Source organism: Alligator mississippiensis, chromosome 3 (genome assembly GCF_030867095.1).
Source record: "Alligator mississippiensis isolate rAllMis1 chromosome 3, rAllMis1, whole genome shotgun sequence".
NCBI lineage: Eukaryota > Metazoa > Chordata > Crocodylia > Alligatoridae > Alligator > Alligator mississippiensis.
In genome coordinates this window covers 284,261,248-284,284,151 of record NC_081826.1, presented here as the reverse complement: position 1 = coordinate 284,284,151, position 22,904 = coordinate 284,261,248, and the positions used below count along the sequence as shown (strand labels likewise).

The window sequence follows — 22,904 nt, the reverse complement described above, 5'->3', positions numbered from 1 at the left end:
AAACTTGAGCACTGAACCATCCCCAATGGCACCATGATATTCAACAAGGTATTGATCATTTTAAGCAAACTTGCTTTACTGTGTGTGTCTTAGTTATCCAAAGGGAAAGAGCTGTGACCCAACATCACCAGGATCTACAATATTCCTTCCTTCTAGAACTGTTTGCCATTTCTTCATTTGAACGTGAAGATCTCAGATTGGTCTCCTTGGTCATCTGTGGACTCACCAGTAACTTACCTATTTACTGGAAGACCGTCATCCTCGTATCGAGGAACTGATGCTGCCAGCATATACAATATTTGGGCATATTTTGAAGACTTCCATAGCTGTTAAGACGGGATAGAGACTGGCATTTGAAGTAAACTGTCGCGGGGCACCTTGCTGCCCTGCTCCTAGAGAGGGGAAACTGCTGGGGGAAAAGCCCTAGCAGGGATAATGAGCGCAGCTGTGAGTTGCAAGGGCAACCCCAGATGGATTAACTCACACCTGACGGCGGTCAGCTGGTAATGTAGGGCAGGGCCTGGCCCTCATAAAGCCCAGGGCTGAGGCCAGGCTGGCAGGAGCTTCTGCAGCTAGGATGTGAGCACTGTAGGAACCGCTTTAGCAGAGTAAATGATGGCGGCTCTGGGAGATTGGAGCAATGTTGTTATAGCCAGGCGGCCTTAAGTTAAGTTGTAGCCAGGAGGCTTGTGGTTTTGTTGTTGTTGTTTATTACACTGGTGGCAAGGGCGAGGCTATAAGGGGTTGGAGGAGGCCTCATAGGGACCCCAGAGGGGTGGGGCACCTAGCGCCAGTGAGGCGCAGTATTCTCAGGAGGGGAACCCCAGAGGTGTGGGAGCCCTGGCGCCAGTGAGAGCGCGGCATTGTTAGGGAGCCCCAGTGGGGGCACAGCGACCCCCAGAGAGGGGGTGGCGTTATTAAGGAGCCCAGTGGGGGCACAGCAAGCCCAGAGAAGGGGCGATAGTATCAGGAAGCCTGGTGCGGGCATGTAAGGTCACAGAGAAGGGGGACTATTGAGAAGCCCGAGATGGGTGTAGCGAGCCCGGCTGTAGGCTAGTACGGCAATAGCCCTCAGATAGGGGCAGGGTGCTGCAGTAGACCCTGACGGAAGGGGTTAGCAGTACAACACCCCAGGAGAAAGGCAAGGTGCTGCTGTGGTCCCCGGCAAAAGGGGATAGCGGTGTGGTGAGCCTGGATAAGAGAGAGTAGCCGTGCGGTGGGCATAAAGGACCAGAGACTCAGTAGGAAGTCCCGTAGCGGGCTAGATTATTTTAGAGAAGGCCCAGAGTGGGCTCGACGAGAGTCCCCGTGAGGGGCCTTATATTAGAGAAGGCCCGGGAGTGGGCTAGACCACAGAGGAGGCCCAGGGGAGCGGGCGTGTATTTTGACAGACCAACATCCAGTACATCTGCGAGGCTTGGGGCATGGTATTAGGGGTTGGTAGGAGCCACGCATAGCCCATAAGGCTAGGGTGCCTGGAATGCACCCAGTGTACAGGGAGACTTACTCAATAGCAGGGCAATGTGGGACGCAGGATGTAGGTTGGACCACAGGCACAGAGATAGAAGGGGTGATTGGGGGTGTGTTTATTGGGTTGGGAACAGAAGGAGAAATTACCGGGTCTTAAATTAGTCCACGTGCCCTTGAAGATCGTACATTTGGTTGGAAGAGAAGAATTTTGTTTCTAAGGGTTTATGTTAGAACTGTGACTCAAGGTTGTGCAGGAGATCTAGACTAGAGAAGGGTTGAATATATTTGAAAAGGCCTAATGCTGCTGTCCCATTTCCTGGCACAGTGTGTTTTGCAGGCATTGAAGTGCCTGGAGATTCTGGGAGGGAGCAAGAGAAGTTTGAATGGGGGAAAAGTAAATACAGACTGCACTGGTTTTGAAGTTGTTTCAGTGTATTAAAAAAAACATTCTTTTTCCCCGAAGACTTCTTTCCCCTTTTTCCAATAGTTAGGTACCACTGGCAGTTTTGGAGCTGTGTTTAAAAACTGAACTCTCCAGTTGGAGGAAGAGGATGTACAAGTATTAGAATGGGAGATATGGAATCCAGTTTTTGACTTTCAACTTCAATGCCACATTCCAGATCCTTCAAAAATTGCCAAAGTCCTCCATGGAAAAGATACAGATAATTAAAATGTGGTATTGCACTGTGGAATTCATTTCCCTTCTGCTTTTTGAGTATTCGTTAGTAGGTGCAACATTTATCTGTTTACTGTAGTTTGTCATTGCTGATGTAAAAAAAAATATTGATTGCTTACTAGTGTTAAAGGAGGTTGTCTTACATGCGATGTATTTGGTGTTTGTTAATGCTAGGGAAGCCATCCTGTGTTGTTTTAGCTCATTTTCATCATCGGTTAACATGACTTTGTGGTGTTTTTTGAAAATGAAGTTCTTAATGAAGTTATTGAGATACCATGATAAAAAACTGGAAGAAAACAGGTAGCTATGAAGATTAGTTCCTCTCTTTTGTAAACAACTTTAATGTTGGGATTCTGAGTATATTTGTTCTGTGTTTAAGTACAAAGCTTTAAAATGTTACTATTCTTTCTTGTAGAAGTGTGTGAAGTTTCATTGGCTGTTCCGGTTTAATTTCTTTTTTTTTTTCAGATGAAGCTTAAGTTTGCATCTGTTACACTGTTCATAGGTTGTAAATATTACTTTCCCCTAAATCTTATGGCTATTACCTAACTTTTACGTAAATGTCATGAGGTTCTTTTTTCCCTAAGTTTATAGAAATAGCTGATTTAAAACATTTAGTTTACACACGGAAATTTGTAACGGAGAAAATATAAGTCCTGTGCTTTAATAAAGAGATTTCTGCATTAACTTAAAAATGCTGTGATACTAGGAAATGACTTAAAGGCTGAGTTACTGCAAATATAGACTCTATCTGTTTCTTGGGCTTTAAGGAAATATAAGGGCGTATATACTGTACATTATGGAAAATAATATTCTACCATTTTAGGATTATCAGTGTCTTTTATCTATTGAGGGATTACCATGTCCATTTTTTTTTCTTCAAAATTGTAAACAGCTAGATTATTTTCACAGTGAGGTACCACTTACTGAGTTGCACAAACAATACAGACATTTTGGATAATTATCATGAAATCAAGAGTTTTAGTATGGTTTCTGAGTCAATGTTCTGCCTAATCATAGAAGTGAAAAGACAAGGGCGTATGCTTGTATGTATGAGAGTGTATGGGTAGAAACCTGGTTTCACGGCTAGCACCAGCTGAGCTTTTTATTCCTTTTTTTTTTTTTTTACAATTGGTTGGGGGTAAAGGATTGACTTCCTGGGAGGCAGAGAGTTCTTTAGGAAGGTGAAACTATAGCTCAAATATTGTAGGACTGCAGTAAGTCCTGACTAGGAAGTTTTTCCACTTCTGTTGCTGATTTTAAGTTGTGTATTTGTGGCTATTGGTTATGTTTAGTATAAATATTAGCTGTATAGAGAAAATCAATAAGATTTAACTGCAGTGGTTTGTTTTTTTGAATCATTCCACCAATATACAAGCCACTTATGTTTACGTCTGCATTGTGATTTGTTGCAATTCTCTTATTCATATTGCTTTGAAAACCTGTTTTGTTAACAAAAGTGGTTCAGATTAACTTGCTGTCACATGGGTACTTTCTCAATATTGCTTTTTATTAGTTAACAGGAAAACATCTGGAGGATTTAGGGTTGTGGGGTTTTTTATTATATAAATTACATTATGATGTAGTGGCAAGATAGGTAGGCAAGATAAAATTGATCAGGCATATTGCTATAAAAACTCATTCTGATGTATAATTATACTTTTTATGTTGGTTTTGCATTATCTTTATTCATTACCTTTTTTTAAAGAAGTATGGTTTAGTCTAATCACATACAAGAAACAGCCTGTCAAAAAAGCCTGTTTCACAGTTATTGACTCCTTATGTTGCTTTGGACTTCACAGAAATTTGCCACTTGGTAGATCTGATTTGCTCTTTAGAAGTTTCATGCTGTTCTTTTTCCTTTATTTATATATATCTGAAAGTTCACTTACAGCCCGTTATTCATTTATAAATGTTATAATGTTGTATATCTTTAGTCATGTGCTTTGTTATTTTCACCCTAAATGAGATGGCAGGTACTAAAACACATCCTAAAGAATGCTTATTTTTAGTTAAGTTTAATAAATGAGATGAGCTCTGTAATGTTTCTTGGCTTAACCCAGTGATGGCCAATTTATCTGGCCCTATGGGTCAGATAAGTGGCACAGGGCTGGTCCATAGCAATGAATGCTGCCCCTGCTCTCCTACCACCAAATTTTCAGACCTGTGGGCAGTCTCACCGGCCAGATGACATGGCTCCACAGGCCCAATCTGACCTGTGGCCAGATATCTTGGTCACCTGTGCTTCCTGCAACCAGTTCTGTGGTGCAAGCATCATAATGTAGAAAACTGAAGCTTTTGAGGAAGAATGATTGCTATCGAAGGGTTGCTTCTGGAAAGTTGGTGATTCCAAACACAACAGGCAGTTCCTTTTTCTCAGTCGGCCTTTTTCCCCACTAAATGCTCTAGTAAAGGTGTTACAGTTTAAACTGAAATACAGTTTAGTGTTGAGACTCTGAATCTGTCTCTAAAATGAAATGGATAAGGAAAGTCAGTCATTCCTGACAGACTTTTTCTTTGCTTGTATATTTTGTACTTATTACATTTTAACAATTAGAAGAAAATATTAGGAACTACAATGACTTTTGTGCACTCTTGTCTAGTTAAAAAAAAAAAAAAAAAAAAAAAAAACACCTTGTATTTATAGTTTACTTTTACTCTGTACTGACTTCATGCTTGATTGGTCTAAACATGTTCCATGCCAAAGGGGAGATATGCAGTTCAGATAGCTTCTGTTTACATCAATCCTTTGCTCTCCATGGAACTGGAAAGAAATTGACAAACTCGGCTTAAGCCAGATTTAACTATGACTGATTTCAAGCGTGCGATTATAAACACTTCAAAGCGATGAGCAAATGTGTAGCAAAATTAAGGCTAAAAGTAATTTTTGGTTAAGCGTTCTAAATGTGTTTTAGAATGCATGGTATTTTCTTCCCACCACCAAGAAATCATTGATTTATACAAGCTTAAGATTTGTTCAGATAATGTGTTGCCATGTTTACAGCACATTAATAAAATACTAAGTTTAAGGTACACAAAAGTAAATGGGTGTTAGGTAGCATCTGCAATAGTAGGTCAGTAGTAGTGATGTGATCATAGTGCATCATCATGGACCCAGACTAGTCTAATTTAATGAAGACACAAAGGGCACATCAACACAAGATGCTATGGTGCTGTAGCATCCATTGGCAAAAACCATGATGCCGCCACTACATTGCCATAGCAACATACTCCCTCGTTATAGCGCATTGCTACGGCAGCGTAGTGGCCAAAAATAACTGTACACAGCCATGCAGTAACAAATGATGGTGCAGTAAGAAAGGCTCCATACAGTAATGTGTAGCTGTGCCCAAATAGTAGTTCCTTATTATGTGTTCTTTTGCAAGTGTGATTCTGTTTTGAAAAATGACTGGAAACCTGTAATGCAATGTTTTTATAGATAGACGTCTGTTGGCCAGGCAAACTCAATGACCTTAGTTTGTGCCATACTTGTATTACTGTTACGGGTATGGACAGGCATTCAATTACAGTGCTGAGAATTCAGCCTAACAGAGCTCCCCTGTCTGAGCATACTGATAAGTTGATTGGCAGGACCAGGCAGGGGGCAGTGGTGCTGGGACTCCCTGTCAGCATGATACTGGGAAAGCTATCAGAGCTCCCACACCTTTCCCCTCAGAGTAGGAAGAGGAGAGTGGGGGGACTCTAGGGCCCCGATGCACATTGCAGTTAAGATATGATTAATAGGTTAATCGTGCCTTAAATAATAACTAGCTACACATTCAAATCAATTTAGGACATGACAATATAGTCAATAAGTCACAAAGTTATTCCACGTGTGACAACTTTGACTTCTTTGTATTGTACGTCTAATTGAACATGTGATGGGTTGGGGCTGACTCATGACAGATCCCAACACTCAGCTGAGTGTCGGGCTCCAGCATGGGGCAGCCCCGGGGTCTACAACATGGCTGTCCCCCACCTAATTGGGCTGGGGGTAGAACTAGTTCATGAACCCCAGACCTCCACCCAACCTGTGGAGTTGGGGGGGGGGGGGGAAGTGCCGTGAGCCTTCTTTCCCCCTCCCCTCCCCCATGTTGGGCTTCCTGCACCCAGACATTTAAAAACCACACATGCAGCTGGGTTGCACGCATGATTTTCTGACATCCCTTGTGCCCTGGGATCAAGGAGCCTGTCCGCAATCCTAAGGTCCCTGTGATCTGGGGATGTCAGAAAAGCACATGTGCAGCCCAGCTGCACACACAGTTTTTAAAGGTCCCAGTGGGACAGGACCCTGGGATCAGGGAGAGGCGCTCCAATCCCAAGATTCCCCATGTGTTTGGACCTATAAAACCATGCATGTCACGCAGCTGGGCGGCACATGTAGCTTTTACTCATCCTGGTGCATGGGAACCCTGGGATCAGGCTGCAGCAGCCCGGGATGAATAAAAATTGCATGCGTCACCCAGCTGACTTTTTGACAATCAGCTGATTGTCAGCTGAGGCTGAGGATTGCCCTGGGGCCAGTCCCCAACCCCAGCTGACTATTGGCTGCCTGCTTTCAACTTACTAGTGGAGGAGGAGACTGGGATTACACTTGCCAGTATGTTGTGATTGGGATGCTCATGGCAGGAGGTGCAATTGCGATCACAGATCAGATCCCATCATGCCTTTAAGGAACGTCTGTGAGTGGCCTATGATACTTGTGGTCCTAGGGACCCTTATATACATTGAAAGTCTATAGGGGGTTGCACATGGTGCTAGAAAGTTTTTTCTGTCTTTGGAGAAATTGCTGTTTGAAATGGCTAAAGTTTTCTGGTGGAGTCGCCACATTTTTCTTATCATGAGCCCCTTGAATGCCTGTACGTTCTCTCTTGTGCCCCTAAAAGGGCATATTCATTGCTAGAGATATAATGCTTGTCCATAGCTTAAAATTAGGCAAACGTGTGACAGTTATTTCTGGTTTATAGACATTGGGGTCTGTAAGGGACCTCACAAGATTGAGTCCAACCCACAATCAGCCAATAGTCAGCTGGGGTTGGGGTTAGCTGATATTCAAAAGTCACCTTGCAATTTGTTTCAGTATCGTCAATGAAGTTCCAAGGGTAAAATTTTCCCCTGGGTTACAACCGTGCAACACTTGTCTTTTAATACAAGACCTGGGCCTTCAATTAGAAGTTGGTTAAACATTATGTTAAAGATGTGCAAACCAGAATCCATTATATTTTCTAATAGCTTTGTTAGAGTTGCAAGAATAACATGAGAAAAAAAACAGTAAGGATTTTACAGAAAAAATATGACCGTAATGATACTCTCAGTTGCATACTAAGTACACAAGGAGCAAGTCTGAATAAGAAAGTATTTGTAGTGTTAAACCACACTTTGATATAACTACTATTTTTAATATCTTCCTTATGGAAAAACTCCTGTAACATTCTTATAAGGTAGCGCTAAAAATTGCTTCACGTTCCCATCTCTTTTACAGGAGAGGTCACGTACACTACCTGTTATGCCAACATGAGTAGAAAATTGAGAAAGCCACTGATTAAACAACAAGAGAGCAGTTAATTCTTAACTTGGTGCCTTCCAGGGGCACAGTAGTTCTATATGCTGGTGTTGGGGACTGTGAGACCCAAGTTATACTTGCCTATCTCAGAATTTTATTTTCCTGTCTCTAGAAATAATGGAAAATGCAGTTGAGACAGGTAAGAGGTGTTTTAGAGGAAATGATGCACTAGTAAATGAATGAACCCTGTCTCCATTCTAGTTTCTTCAGTTCTTAAAACTGAGAGTTACAGAGGAGCACAGGTTATTTATGGTTTGGGGTTCTCCTGGTTTAAATTGCAAGGTGACTTTTGAATATCAGGCTAAGCAGTTGCAAACTAAAAACAAGTGACACAATTGTATGAAACCTTATCTTTGGTATTTATGATCTTGATGAAATTTACAGGTGTGAAAGCAAAATGGCAGGAAATAGCCTTGTTCTACCTATTGTCCTTTGGGGTCACAAAGCACCCACGCACTGCATATCAACCCTTCTGTTAATGGATGATGTGTCAATGATTGTCACAGGATGCCATGATGGACAGATATGTCTCTGGGACCTTTCATTAAATCTGGAGGTGAGTTGAAACTCTGTGCATCGGAAGTTCTGATTAATGACTTTATCCTTTTGGGTCATGTGCGTTCCAGAATGCACATAATTGTTTTCTTCACATTTGCTCTTTCATCTCTACCCTCTTCCCTTTTCCCCCCAAAATGCTTTGCATTATGAACAGTTCACCATGATACAATAGGTTTAGGTTGTTGTAAGTACTCCAGTAGCCAGCTTAATTTACATTGTAGTGTTTTTAGCGAAGTTACCTGAAGTTCCAAGCTTTTGTTCTGTTCTATTTAATGTTTTAAAAAAACAAAACTAAGTTTGCTGGTTGTATAATTTCATGCTTTTTAATTTAATGCCTAGCAATCAGAATTAAGAGTTTGAATATCACCATTTTACACGTTGTCGTTGTAGAAACAATTCAAGTATAAAACTGTAACACAGAAAATTGTTGAAACTAGCTGAAATATGATGTGTTGCAATCACTCATTTCCTGGTCTTAGGTTTTGGAGAGAACTGCTAGATCAATTTGACATGAACGATCAATGTGTAGGTATGGAGGAGAGAAGCATTTTCTCTTCTCCTTTAGTCACTTTTTGGAACAAGTAAATACTGGCCTCAACTATATGTTCTCAGTTCCTTCAGTTGCTTTTCCAAACCTTTTTCTACATGAGCTAATGTTAGCAAGAGTAATTAATTTTTAAAGTCATTGTTTTCCTCCTTCTCGTGATTTTTCTAGGCACCAGAGCCATAGGCTTATGTTTCTTTCAAACCAATAGTAGCCACCAGTAAAAATGGGCACCTGATTTCAGGAACCTGTGTTAAAGTTTTTAAAAATACTTGTGTGTTGTTATTGTTCAGTGTCAGTTTCCATAGAAACTGACTTAGAAAGATGGCTACCAGGTTGCTTACAACCAGATTGCTTGCTTGCATATTTCTGTTTTTGGCTTTCAACTGAAAGCTGCAAGTGTCTATCCTAAATCAGCTCCTATGGTTTTTTATAGTGGTTTATTTGCATGCAGAAAGTCCCAAACTGTAAAGGAGAAAAGTAGTATGATTTTTCTAGCAAAAGCAGTACCATACATTAGGGAAGCTGTACTGCATTAATGCAGTTCCCAAACTCAGAGGGGCTTGCTTTCTGAACCCATGCCTCAGAAATGATATATGCTATGCAAGTGCCTATGATAAAAAAGCACTGGGGAGAGGTGTAGTCTATCAAAGGAAATGATAACTATAGGGCATGAACTAAGGATGGTCTTTCATAAATTGTGATCTAGCTTTTCTTTGTTTAATCTTTAAAACTCATTTTGGAGAGAGTCATATGCTGACTTGATTTAATAAATAATGCATTAATCCTTATAGCAATACAGCATGGTCCCTCCTTTTGATATATACAAATATGGCAGTGATCCAAAATGTTGGCAGAACAAGTTGAGTAAAAGCTTTCACACGTACCTGTGATCCAGCCCCTGTTGGAAACTGGTTCTCTTGCATAACAGACCAGCATTTCACGTAGTTAACTCCTAGTATAATTCTCTTTTAAAATATTGTTTCCATACGTGTGCTACAAATGTGTGCGTCTAATGTAATATTTATTTAAACCTTTGGAAAACTTTTTTTCCGGTTAAGTGATTAAGTGCTTTGTTAGTACATACCCTGTGCTTACTCTATACTTTGTTTCTGATTATAGATTAATCCCAGAGCTCTGTTGTTTGGTCACACAGCCTCAATTACTTGTTTGTCCAAGGCCTCTGCCTCCAGTGAAAAACAGTATATAGTGAGTGCATCTGAAGGCGGGTGAGTTTTTGTTGTTGTTGTTTTTTTCCCCTACAGATTGATTGATTGATTGATTAAAAACTAATGGAAATTAGAGATGGGAGAGAGATCAGGTCACTGACAGTGGGTCATCTTTTTCCATTGTAGGTTTGTTTCTTGTAGTGTCTTTATCTGGTCAGGGGTCAGCAGTCTTTTGCCTGTATGGCCTACCCCATTGCAACCCAATCCTTCTCTGAAGACCACAGGTCTCTGCTCTCCTGGAGCAGCCAGTTGCCCAAGTTTACCTTTGCCATTGATCTCTAACCCCTCTGCGGCAAGCGTATGCAAAAGGGTATGGAGCAGCAGGCTCAGCAGAGAGGATGGGTGGCACAGCACAGTTCTGTGTCACCAATTTGCCCTGTGCCAGTAAGACCGTAGATTGCTGACCCCTTGTCCAGTCTGTTGTCCAACCTGTTTTATATTATTCTGAGCCAGTCTGAGAACTTGATTCTTGAACTTTTTTGCCAGCGGTCACCTTTACCTATTTCAGTGGCTGCTGCTTTTTCTTTGCAATGAAACCAAATCTAACTTTCATTGTAGAGCCAGTTCATCTATCCATTGATTTTTGCGAGACCACTTTAAATCAGAGTTATCAAGAGGGAGCTGTTTTACTCATCTTCCCTCTGCTTGTCAATGGTGACACTCTCAGTGGGTTCAATAGGACCAGGATAAAGTTCTAATATAGAGTTTTGGGGTTCATCTTCTGCTGACGAATATGTATTTTCCATTTATTTTCTTAAGTTTATCATCTTATTCATATTTGCTACTGATTTCACATTCATTCACTATTGAAGCTTTTCTTGTCTATTATGGGAACTGATACTTCAGATATAAAGTAAAAATAAGTGTATTACTAGCTAACAGGGATGATTTGTCATCAAAATGTGAAGGATTTAATCTCACAAATCCTGTTGGCATTAAAGGAATTTCTAGTCATATGATTAAATTACATGGCGGCAAGCTGAAAATTTGCCCTGTAATGTAAGCAATGCACCAATTTAAAAGAAATCATGGTATAGTAACTGGAAAGAAAAACATTGTATACCTCAAAATCAAGTGATATACTAGTAAAATGCATTTCCTGTATTTGAACTACTTTAGTCCTAGATTTTAAGTTGGTAAATTTTCTAGAAATTAAGAAAAAATACTGTAATATGGAAATAGTTAAAATAGGTTCAATTTTTTGGCTTCTGACTTAGGCAACAGTTAAAAGAGTAGCTTAATATAACAGGTCAGGATCCCAGGGGTGGCTGTGATGTCCCCTAGTGCTTTGTGATTGTGCCAGCTCTGACCCAAGGGCCTTATCTCCCCTGCCATGCCTTCTTGGTAGAAATAATAAATAGGGAGGCTGTCCACGAGCCTTTGCGGAGCCTCAGTCCCACTGAACCCCACTAGGCCATGCTGGTTCTTGGTCCCCTTGCTGGGGCCCTCTCCAAGACAGTGCCTCACAAGACACCTCAAGCCTTATGGGTTAATTGCGTAGCTGCGAACCTTCCCTGCACCATGCCTGTGGCTCGTGGAAGTTACATGGATGTTATCTCTGGGGCCTCACCCTACTCAGCTTCTGTCCCTTTAATCTCGCTAGGCTGGCTTGCCAAGGCCCACTACATTGGAGCTGGCTTTGAGGCACTTTCTTCAACCCACCTAAGTCTGTCAGGATCAAAAAGGGGACCCTATTCATTTAAGTATCCTACTATTTTTGGTCAGTGTTCATAGAAAATATCAAGTTTAGTTGTTTGTCTTAGTTATAACAGCACACTATTTTTCTTTCCTACCCCATTTCCAGTAACATTCTTAGCTTCCCCATGTGATTTTTTTTTTTTTTTTTTTGACCATTAAGGATTTGACTATGAGGATTTATATTTTCCCATCTCTTGTTCCCACCAAAATCTCTCAAGACTCACAAGGAACAGTCACCATCTCTCTTTGAGCTATGTTCCAGTTAGTTTTCATCTGCCTGAAAGGCTTTTACAAAGGTCATGTTGGCAAGAGCAGCTGTCTATTCTCGAGGGAATTTTGCATAATTCATCCTTCAGTTTCTTTGAGCACAGAAACAAGTTATTATTAAAACAAGTTCTTAAACATTAAAAAAATGTTTACTTTAGCATAGACCTCAGTACTGAGAATGGATTAAAGCAGAAATTGTTTTACATCTCAGTTTTCTCAGTTATAGCCTAGGCTGTTTACAAAAGTACAATTCTAGTGGGTTCTGGGAGAGGAAGCAGATATTTAGTCTGGAACCGCACCCTTCTCCCTCCCTTGCTATTTGTGCCTTCCCAAGACTGGTGTGATCCTTGTCTGGGGAAAACTTGGGTTGGGAAGGACTGCAGCAGTGGGGCAAAGCCCCCCGCCTGCAACTCTTTCTGGAAACTCCAGTGTGAGAAACGGGCAGGGGGATGGACTGCTCCTTGTGCTCAGCTCCCATCACCCAAGCAGACAAAGTAGTGTGGCAAATCCTCTGCAGTGGCGGGTTAAGCTTTATTGGGGCCCTGGGTAAACAGAAAATTGGAGGGCCCCCACCAACCAAGGGCAAATTCCCTCTGTACCTGCCCAGGGGGCTGTGGCTTGGCCCACCCAGCTTCCTCGGCATGTCCAGGGCAAGCCAGGAGGTGCGAGCACTGCTGAACTGAAGGTGGCCCTGACTTGGCCTGGCCCCTCCGTCTGGCAGTGTTACACAGTCAGTAGGGCTGTGCGAAGCTTTGGTAGCCTATTCTATTCAGAGGAGATTTGGCCTGATTTGGGGGCCAAATCTCCAAATCCGAATTGACTCAGGAGACCGATTTAAAAGGTCTGAATTGAATTGGAAGCCTCCAATTTGATTTGGAGAGATTTGGCACTGATTTGGAGATTCGGCCATAGACTTAAATAGGCAGCAGTCCTCAACCACGCTAGACACAGCTGCCTCCAGCTGGTAAGTCTGTTGTGGTGGGCAGAGGGGTGAGGGAAGGGGGCAGATCAATGCCCCCACAATGAGGGAGGGATTGGGGCTGGGACAAGCTGCCCTGTGGGGGAACGGGACTCAGGAAGGGGGGCTCCTGCCATTGTGTGCTAGCAGTCTGGGAGGGCATGGGAGTGGACATGTGCCCCCAGATTTGCGTGGAGCAGGTTGGGCCGGGCTGCGCTTCGGACAGGCCTTGGAAGGCACTGGGAGCGGGGGCTATGCCCTGTTGCTGCTCACCCAGCCAGGGTGAGGAGGCGCGGGATGGTGCTGCTGCACTGCCTCAGAGAAGCAGCACACAGTGGCGAAAGCTGCTCCAACCTCCCCACGCCTCCTGGACGAACCATGGCTTTGTCCTGCCACGCCTTTCTGGGTGAGCAGTGGCAGGGCATGGGAGCAGATGTATGCACCCGGATTGGGGAGGGGCCGGTGGCAGGAGCTATGGGGAATTTTAGGGTGGTTGGAGCCCCCACTCCACTGCACTCTGCGGGGTGGGCAGAGCCAGAACTGTGCCTGGGGCTAGCTGCGTGGAGCGCAGCCTTGGCTCCACCTGCCCTGTGGAGGGCAGCCCAGTGACGAGTGGCTGGGGCTAACCTCTTGGAGTGTAGCCTGACCCAGCTCACCCTGTGCAGATCCAGGGGCACACGCCCACTCCCATGCCCTCAGAGACCAGCGGCCCCCTCCCCGAGTCCCGTGCCTCCTGCCCCAGCTGGGCAGCTTGTCCCACCCCCAGCCCCAATCCCTCCCTCACCTGAGGGGCATTGATCTGCCCATTTCTAGGCCCCTTCCTTCATCCCTCCACTCACCACAACAGATTTACCAGATGGAGGCAGCTGTGTCCAGTGTGGCTGAGGACTGCTGCCTGTTTAGTCTATGGCCGAATCTCCAAATCAGCGTGAAATCTTCAAATCCGTTTTGGCCGAATCGAATCGGGACAGTGATTCAAATCACTGAATTGACTCACTGTCCCTCTGAATCGGCCGAATCCGAATCGAATGCTTGCTACTTTGCACAGGCCTAACAGCCAGGGCTGCAGTCCCCCAGCACTGCAGGACAGGCCAGGGCTGGGGCCAGACTGGGGGCTGGGGGGAAGCATGGGCTCTGCACCACCCTTGGCTGCTTGCCCGGCCCTGGCGGGGCAGGGCAGGGATGTCCTGTCCCAGTAGCACTGTCCCAGCGGCCCACAAATGGTGAAGAGTGGGACTGGGGCTGCTCATGGGGCCTCCTGGCAACAGAGAGCCCCAGGAAGCCACTGCCACCCTCACGGAGCCCTGCGCCCGCCCCCGCGTAGCCTCTGGGCCTGGCCTAGCTGGGGAAGAAGGTGCATGCTGGCTGCCCCGGATGCCTGCAGCCAGGATGCCTGCCTAGGTCATGCTGCCCCTGGCACCCCAGGGATTCCCTGGTTGGCAGGGGCCTCTGGGCCTTGGCCCCACTGGCCCATGCATTAATCTGCCCCTGAGCCCCTGCTTGCTTCTCACAGTGGGAGCTCTTCAAGGTTTGTTGAAGAAGTAGGCTTGTGGATGATTATGGATTGAAAAAAGTCCCTAAGAATGGGAGGGAAATTTTAAAGGAAGATAATAATTTATTCGACCTAAACATTTGGGATGACACTTCCTTTTTCCCACCAACCAAAATGATGTTTTAATTTGCAAGTCTTTAGAGAAATTACATGTCTGGGTAAAATTGGAGTTAATTGCCTGTTGTATTTTAGGGAGATGTGTCTCTGGGATGTGAATGATGGGAGATGCATAGAATTTACTAAATTAGCCTGCACACACACTGGCATACAGGTTAGTACTTCATTTACATAAAAGCTAAAATGCTTGGGAGATTTTTAGATTGTATTTGTATGTTAGAGCAACCACTTAGCTCTTCATTTTATATCTATTACTAATATAAAAGCTGTTATCTTCATACGTTCAATGATCCCAGTTTAGAAACTACTGAACAGTACAAACATATACCTTGCATTTTATTTCTGCGTCGTTAAATACCTTAGAGCTTGAAATAGATGCAGTTAGTTTGGCTTTTGAGATAACATTTTATTTTATCAGGTCAGCAGCACTGTTCTTCACGGGGAACAGCTGGACTGTAAAAATGATTCAATTAAACTATTTTGTCAGTCACTTCTTTTGTTTTAAAAATGTGATGTTGTACCACAATTCATACTAGGGTAGAGGAGGAAACAGTTTCAAAAGAAATAAAAATGTATAGCCATCTAGCTGGTCTTTGCTAAGTGATCAGTTTATTAGGAATTTAACTTAAGAAAATATACACAAAATGCATTTGCTCATGTCCTATGTGGCATCTAACTATGCGTTCTCTTCTTAATAACACAGTTCTATCAGTTTACAGTTGGGACTCAACGTGAAGGGAGGCTGCTATGCCATGGGCATTATCCAGAAATTCTTGTTGTGGATGCTACCAGCCTTGAGGTCCTATATTCTTTAGTGTCAAAGATTTCTCCTGACTGGATCAGCTCTATGAGTATCATTAGGTCCCACAGAACACAAGGTAACTTTTTTTTTCCCGTGGAAGGAAAATGCCTGCTTCTCCCCTCCCTCCTGCTGACCCCCAGTTTGTTTAGAACATCAAGATCTAGTTCTTCTTAAAACAGAAATCCTGGGCTTTGTTATCCTCTGAGCAAGAGGGAGTGAACAAATACAGTGTTGATGAAAGGCAGAGGCTTAACAGTCTGTAAAATGAGGCTTTTTTCATTTTGGATATCTGCAGAATGTGAGTTACTGCTTAGTCTTACATTAGACATTAGCCTTACATCCTTTCCCATGATTTGGCTTCTACTCTCATCCACAGTAATTGCTTCTAGGAGTGGTGGTGCAGTTTAGAAGTTTGTAGGTGATAATTGGACAGGATTCTGTGCTCTGGGTTGAAAAAGCTTATTGGGACGCCATGGAGCTTCTCAAAATGTATTTTTTGTTATCTGCGTGAGCCATTAAGGATGGTGTCTGACATCACCATTATGAACTTGGTGTGTATGTAGGGCTTAGGACAGAATGAACCACTTCTTGATCTTCTTTCCTTTCCAGTATGCTTTCTTAGTATGCAATGAGCGTATGTATGTTTTTAAAAAAAAGTGAAATTACTGTTTTGTTTTCTGTGCTTATGGTTTGATAATTCTAAAATAATCACCTGAATCTGGAACACATACTCTGTGAATCTATTAATAAACTTTAATATTGTCCTACCTTTAGCATTTTTTTTTACAAATGTGTAATGTTTGTAATATACAAACTCTTTCATTTTATTGTACTCTTTCCCCAGAGGATACTGTTGTGGCAGTTTCAGTGACTGGTATTCTGAAAGTATGGATTGTAACTTCTGAAGTTAGTCGCATTCAAGTAAGCAAAAGAGTCTCTGAATCAGATTTCTTCACGGTATATAAAACATTCCATGAAGCATGAACAATACTTCCCCATCCCATCTAACCTAGGGTGTCTCTTTCATGGCCTCTATGTTGTTAAGTCCCATAAGTTTTCCTTGTCTGTGTTATGTTTTGATAGAGAGGTTTCCTTTTGTCAGCCCTTCTTGTGTGTTCTTTCAGTTAACTAGCAGAAATGATTGATCGCATTTGCTTTACCAGTAAAAGCTCCCTTAGTCCTCAAATCATCTGTGAAATTCCCTCAGATGTTACTTTTCTCTGGCCATGACTTATGCCCCCTTTTCAGAAGTCTCACTTAATGTAGTCTAGAGCAGTGGCTCTCAATCTTTTTTGTACCAGGACCCATTTGTAAACATAAATGGCCAGTCCTGACCCAGTGCCCCTCACTCTGCTGCCCCCTGTCCCCAGGCACCAGCCCCCTAGTGTGTGGGGCAAGGGGTGGGTATAGGGCATGGGGAGCCCCAAGCAGCCACTGGCAGGCTGGAACTCTGCCAGCCTGCAAGGGAAAAGCCACAGGTTTCCATATTTTTCTCCTTTAAAGGAGAGGATCCACTTTTAAAGTTTGTTCACAACCATTTTATATACTATTGCGATTCACGTTTGGGTTGAGAAATGCTGGTCTAGAAAGCATCTAATATTAAGTTTGTTCTTTGTGACATTTGTTGGTTTTAAAACTATTCGCATCAAATATTTGGGCATGGAGCTTGAGTGCAGCAGGGCATATTCCAATGATGACTTCACTGCCTTATAACTGGAACGGGACTGGATGGGCAGGGTATGCTTCTGAAAGCGCTCTAACCCAGGGATCAGCAATCTGTGACAAAGCCTTTTGATCCAGTTCATGGACATGGGGGCTCAGCACCAGTCACTTTCCCCATAGCACAAGGGAAAGCACCAATTGCAGGCACTTTTTTTCCCATTCCAGCAGTGGGTGCTTTTTCCTGCACGAGCATGAGGAAAGGGCTTGCTGCCAGCAGAGAGAAAGTACCTGTTGCCACCTCTTTTCTCCAGTGGGTGCAGGAAAAAGCATCAGTGGCGGGCACTTTTCCTCATGCTGGTGGTAGGCACTATTCCCAACGTGGGTGATAGGGTGAAAAGCGGCAGAGGCAGCTGGGTCCTAGTGCCCACTCACCAGCCTACCTCTGACTAAACTGATTGATGCCATGCTGTGCATACAGCACCACCTAGCATGTATAGATAGTTCCCTGTCTCAAAGGCTAGGAACAGACATTCAGAAAGCCTGAGCCTGAATTGATTCAATCTTTGCAAGTTACTCTAACCTGCCGTGGTTGAACCAGTTTGCAACTGTACATGCATTCCCTGTGGAGTGAAGAAATTCAGACACATGCTTGCAGCGGCACAATTTAGAAGCTGGCAAGTGCCAAAGCAGCCCTCCCTTCCCTTCCATACTGCTGAGCTGGGGGGGAGGGGGGATGGCGGCCATGCCCTGGCAGGATGCTCTGATTAGGGAGGGGTACAGATCCCCATTCTCTCTGCACTGTCCCAGGCTTTTCCCTACTTGCTGCTCAAGGGGTGGGAGTGTTGCTAGACCCCAGCCCTGGGCTAGCACTCTGAGGCAAAGTGGGGCACGCAGTGTGTACATCTGTTGATCATACTGAGCTTTACCATCTCCCTTTCCCTGCTTCTTCATACTGTCTGCAAACCTGAGAGGCGAGGAAGCCAGCAGGGGGCTGATAACACACCGTTTATCAACCCATCAACAAAACAAAGGTGTCTCATTAGTTCAAGCTCTTCTTAAACAGCTTTTTCCAAAGAAGGAACCAGAGGGACATTACCAACTGACTTGTTGATTAGCTCCAAAAAGCCCTAAGTGGACTCTGACACTGTTCTGTCTGCCTGTCCCAGTGAAATTGGAGACACAAACACCTCTCAGCATTAGCTAGCATACCACGTGCCTAGGGTACCTGGGGCTGGGATCTGTGCTCTGGGAGATGGGAGGGAGAGGGGATCCCTGCTTGAGCAGCAAGGGGTGGGGTAGGGCTGGGGGAAGCCAGGCAGACCCTGCTGTTCTTGCAGTCTCTGGAACTCTGGCTAGGGAGCAGAGGGGTGGGGCCAGGCCTGTTTTCTGGAGTACAGAGCACATCCCAGCCCAGGGCTGCAAAGCATCTGGGATGCTGGGGGTCTCTGGTTTAACTTAAACCAAGAAGGGGTCTGGGACAGACATTACATAAACTGGTTTGACACAAATCAGTTAAGTCTGATACTACATTCAACCAGGTTTATCTTAAACCAGTTTTGGCCATTTTGAAACTGTTTTATGTGCACAGAACCTATGTTCTGTTACAAGCTTAAATCAGTTTCTGATCACTTTAAACCAGTTTATGCGTAATGTCTGTCCCTAGGCAAAGAACTTGTAATATAAATTACAATAAAAGCAGAGAAAGCTGATTTCCAACAAATCCATCCCTCTCTTTCAGCCCCCCTCCCCTCCGCCCCCCCATGCTGTTGAAAGGTCTGATGCTCAGAGAGGTTAAGAGGTTTATTCAAGATTGTGCAGTAAATGGGTTGCAGATCCTTGAAATTAATCCAGAAGTCTCTTCTCTCATAATGACTTCTTGATAAAACCCTTTTTGCTTTAGAGTTAGCTCCATTACCCTAGTCTTAATTTTGCAGATTCCGTTAGATGTGAATTTTTTTTTTTTTTTTTTTTTTTTTTTTTAAAGAAATTGTGTCCTTTGGGAGAAGATCAAGGAAGTGTGTTATGAGAGTCTTCAGTATAGCATGCAGAGCAAAAGGTAGAATTTGTGTAAGTTGCACCTGTTAGAAAGCTGAAAATCGGTGTTACAGATTGCAGTCCTGCCCTTTCTGTGTTACTAGCACCTGAATTGGCAACAATCAGTAAGGATAGAATCTTTCTTTTAAAAAGCAGTGCACTGTTAGTAGGTTTCTGCCATTTTAACTGTCCCCAAACCTTTTTTGCTCTGGATTGCAACCATTAAAATAGGAACATTTCTGCCATTTATTCTTGATGGGAGTAAGGACACCTGATTCCTTTTATATTAGCTTTCACATTTAGTTCAGATTTAGTTGCTTTAATGCTGAAAGCTGCATTTCATTTTGAAATAAATAGATGTCAGTTAGTTTACTGGATATCATGTGAATGTTAGGTGATTTGCTTTTGCAAACAGCTCACTTGCTTAGTGAAACAAACAATTCTGAGAACTAGCTGGAAGCCACAAAAAGAGACCTGTGTGTCACAGGTAGATACAGGGCAGTGTCCAGTTTTTGTGTCCCCTCAGATGAGGGAAAGGAAACAGAGAGAAACCAGTTCTCTTTCTTCCCATTTAGTAAAGTGGCCAGATCATTGTTTGGAATGATCAGGTATACTGGATGCAGTTGGTATTGAGATAAGTTTGTATCATAGTCAATGAGATTAATCCGAGGAGCGATTATTGCTAATTGAAAACTTTTCACAGTTTGTTTAAGGGAAATTAAAAACATTCCCACCACAAGAGGTAAAGGCTGTTCTAAAAATGTGTAGTGCAAAGGTATCATTTTTCCTACTGTTTATCTTGGAGAAGAATGGTGGGATCCCTGAAAGAGTGCAGCTTGAATTTAAAACAAAAGTCAACATTTTAAACAACTTTAAAATTCAAAATTCAATTTAAAATCACTTTGAGTCTTAACTCCAAGTGTTAACAAAAAGCCACTTAGATTTAAATGTCACTTCTTTCCATTTGTAAAATTTTCTCTGTAGAAAACTGCACTTATATAGTTAATTACTGATTAATATAATCTTTGCTTTTTTCCTATCCTAGATACTTATGCATTATCCCATTATCATATCTGTGTGTACAGTCTTCAATGTATTGATCCTAACAACACTCCCTAGATAGGGAAATACAGTAAAAGTCATTATGATGAACCCCTGTGGGACTAGGGGAAAAGTTCATTAATAGAGAATGTTTGCTGTAATAGGTCTAGTTGATTTGCTGCATCATAATAAAGAAAAAAAAAATCAATTCCTGCTCTTGGGATGCTAGAAATGGGGAACTTCTTGTAAGTAGAATTTGCTATAATGACATTGTACTGTACCATCATCACCATCAGAGGTCTCAGAAAATCTGTAAATGAGCAAAGTGGAAGAGGGGGTGCAGAGAAAAGGGAGTAATAGAGATTAAGTTCCCCTAACCCAGGGGTGGGCAATTATTTGGGCTGGAGGGCCACTTAGGGAGTTTGGTGAGCTGTTGCAGGGGGTGGGGTGGTGCTGACCTGGCCTGCAACAGCTCACTAAAACTCTCTAAGTGGCCCCTCGCCCATATAATTGCCCACCCCTGCTCCATTCCTGCTTGTGCTTTTTCATTTTTTAAATCCTTGAATTAGCTTAATAGATTCAGTTTTTATGAAAGCAAGGAGACTTTTATGGTATTAGCTAGAGTCAGGAAAATGCACAGATGTGTCATTTTGTAAGATTCCCTGCAAGGCTCTGCACCTCTTCTGTTGTTTCAGGTCAGGGTCTTTTATTTGCAGATTGCCAAGCATTCAAGAATATCCTAAATAATATGATTTTTGTGATTTGATACTGATGTAGCCCCAAAGAAATTGTAGACTGATCGCCAAATTCTTCTGGTAATTTAAGGTGTTACAAACCCTGAAGTGCTGCATCAGGAAATAATGTTCCTAATTGGTTTGCTTTTTTTTATCTATCCCTTTTCTCTTACAGTTTAGCTAATGAACTTTTATCGTTGTCAGAAAATATAGTTTAAAAAATGTCTAGCTAGGGTTTAGGCTTGTAAATAATCTATGTGATCTTAAAAATCTGGGTAAGATTTTTAAAGCTGATTATACCAGTGGTTCTCAAACTTTAATATGGACTACCTAAGAACATGTACTCTTAGGAACATTTTTACAGATCTGGAGTCTATTGCTTCTCTGTGCTAACTCTAACGTTTGCTTGTATAAAAAGCAGTACTGGGGCAATATCAGGGCGACAAAATTAAACTAACAAAATGTCAGAAATCATTTTTAATCTCCATTTTTCTTCCTAGCGTAAGACTTTGCATACTTGAATCTTGCATAGTTGCCAGCAGCTCCTGTTGCTTTAATCTATGCATATAGTTTCATAGTTTGATTCTGTTTTTCTGTTTACTTGCTACCTTTTCAGTTTTGATATAATCTATAAACTTGGTCCTGTTTGAATTTTTAACTAAGACACACTTTACAGAGCACCCCCTTACTTAGGTATTTGTTTTAGTAAAGCATTTATACTGAATGCATTTTTATAAATTGAAAGACTTGGACATTTCCTGCCAGTTTTTTTTATTTTGTCCTTCCTTGAAACTTTATAGAAATGTTGCTACTACAGTAGTCCAAGAGAAGTTTGTATATCTGAAGCAGTTTGCTGCTCAGTGTGTCTATAAAGTGCTATTTGAGAACTCTGGATATAAGTGGGACCATTCTAGAAACATTAACATGTTTCATTAAATGTAACTTTTTTCTCTTTTAGGATACAGAGCCAATATTTGAAGAGGAGTCTAAACCAATTTATTGTCAGAACTGCCAAAGCATTTCCTTTTGTGCATTTACGCAGAGATCCCTTTTGGTAGTATGCTCAAAGTACTGGAGGGTAAGGATAACTAGCTAATTGAAAGCTGGCTTCTGTCAATAGAAGCTGTTTTGTTTTAAGCTGTCAGTGAAGTGTTTACAAAATTAAAGCTTGGAAAATTCTGTTTTTAAATCAATTAGCATTCTCAATTCATTGTGTGTTTAATTTTTTAGAAGTTTATTGGCTCACTGCATTGACAATGCTGCTTTGTGGTTTGAACGTTAACTAAAAATCCTTTGATGGATAGTCATTATGGCTGCCTTGTATGGCACTGAAATATGCAAAATAGTTCTATGCCTTATTTATAAAGTTTATAATCTTGTTTCTTGTTACATTTCATAGACATAACTTTTATAATACTTTTCTTGACTCTTATGAAAATAAATGTGCTAAATATCTTAAGTAAATTCTGCTGTAAGCTAAGTTACTTTAATGCTCCTAAGAAACAGAGGTATTTAGAATATTAAATGAACTGCTATCCAGATACGTAAAAAAATAATGGAGAACTCATGGGAAACTTTGTTTTTATATAAATTTGTTCCTTTCTAGGTGTTTGATGCTGGAGATTATTCCCTGTTATGTTCAGTTCCCAGTGAGAATGGACAGACCTGGGCTGGCGGTGACTTTGTATCGGCTGATAAAGTGATCATATGGACAGAAGATGGCCAAAGTTTTATTTACAAACTACCAGCCAGGTATTTAGTACTTGAAATAATGGATCACAGGTGGGCTTTGGAGTAAACTTAGTTGACATGGAATACGAGTAAAGTGGTGACTATTTGGCTTATGAAAAATACTGTAGAAGAAATAATGCACTGAGAATTTTTCAAAATATGTACCCTCAAAATGTATTCTAATGTTTTGGTACATGGCAATAATGTGTAGGACTGAGTTTCTTATTTTTCCAACATTACCACAATCCTTTAATTATTGTAGTCACCA

At 42.3% G+C, this 22,904-nt stretch overlaps 1 protein-coding gene across 3 annotated transcripts in view; it reads left to right on the top strand.

Annotated features, from left to right (window-relative positions):
* Positions 1–22,904, top strand: part of WDR7 (WD repeat domain 7) — a 320,960-nt gene that overhangs the window by 7,591 nt on the left and 290,465 nt on the right. Inside the window, exons 1-8 of one of the 3 annotated variants that reach the window (XM_019496017.2) lie at positions 7,829–7,848; positions 8,094–8,265; positions 9,934–10,040; positions 14,708–14,786; positions 15,336–15,510; positions 16,279–16,355; positions 21,864–21,983; positions 22,512–22,657. In XM_019496017.2, coding sequence (XP_019351562.1) covers positions 8,107–8,265; positions 9,934–10,040; positions 14,708–14,786; positions 15,336–15,510; positions 16,279–16,355; positions 21,864–21,983; positions 22,512–22,657 — 863 coding nt within the window. In that variant the 5' untranslated portion in view covers positions 7,829–7,848; positions 8,094–8,106. Of the gene's footprint in view, positions 1–7,828; positions 7,849–8,093; positions 8,266–9,933; positions 10,041–14,707; positions 14,787–15,335; positions 15,511–16,278; positions 16,356–21,863; positions 21,984–22,511; positions 22,658–22,904 lie in introns of those variants that run through there. The other 2 variants (XM_019496018.2, XM_006272610.4) reach the window with 2 other exon arrangements.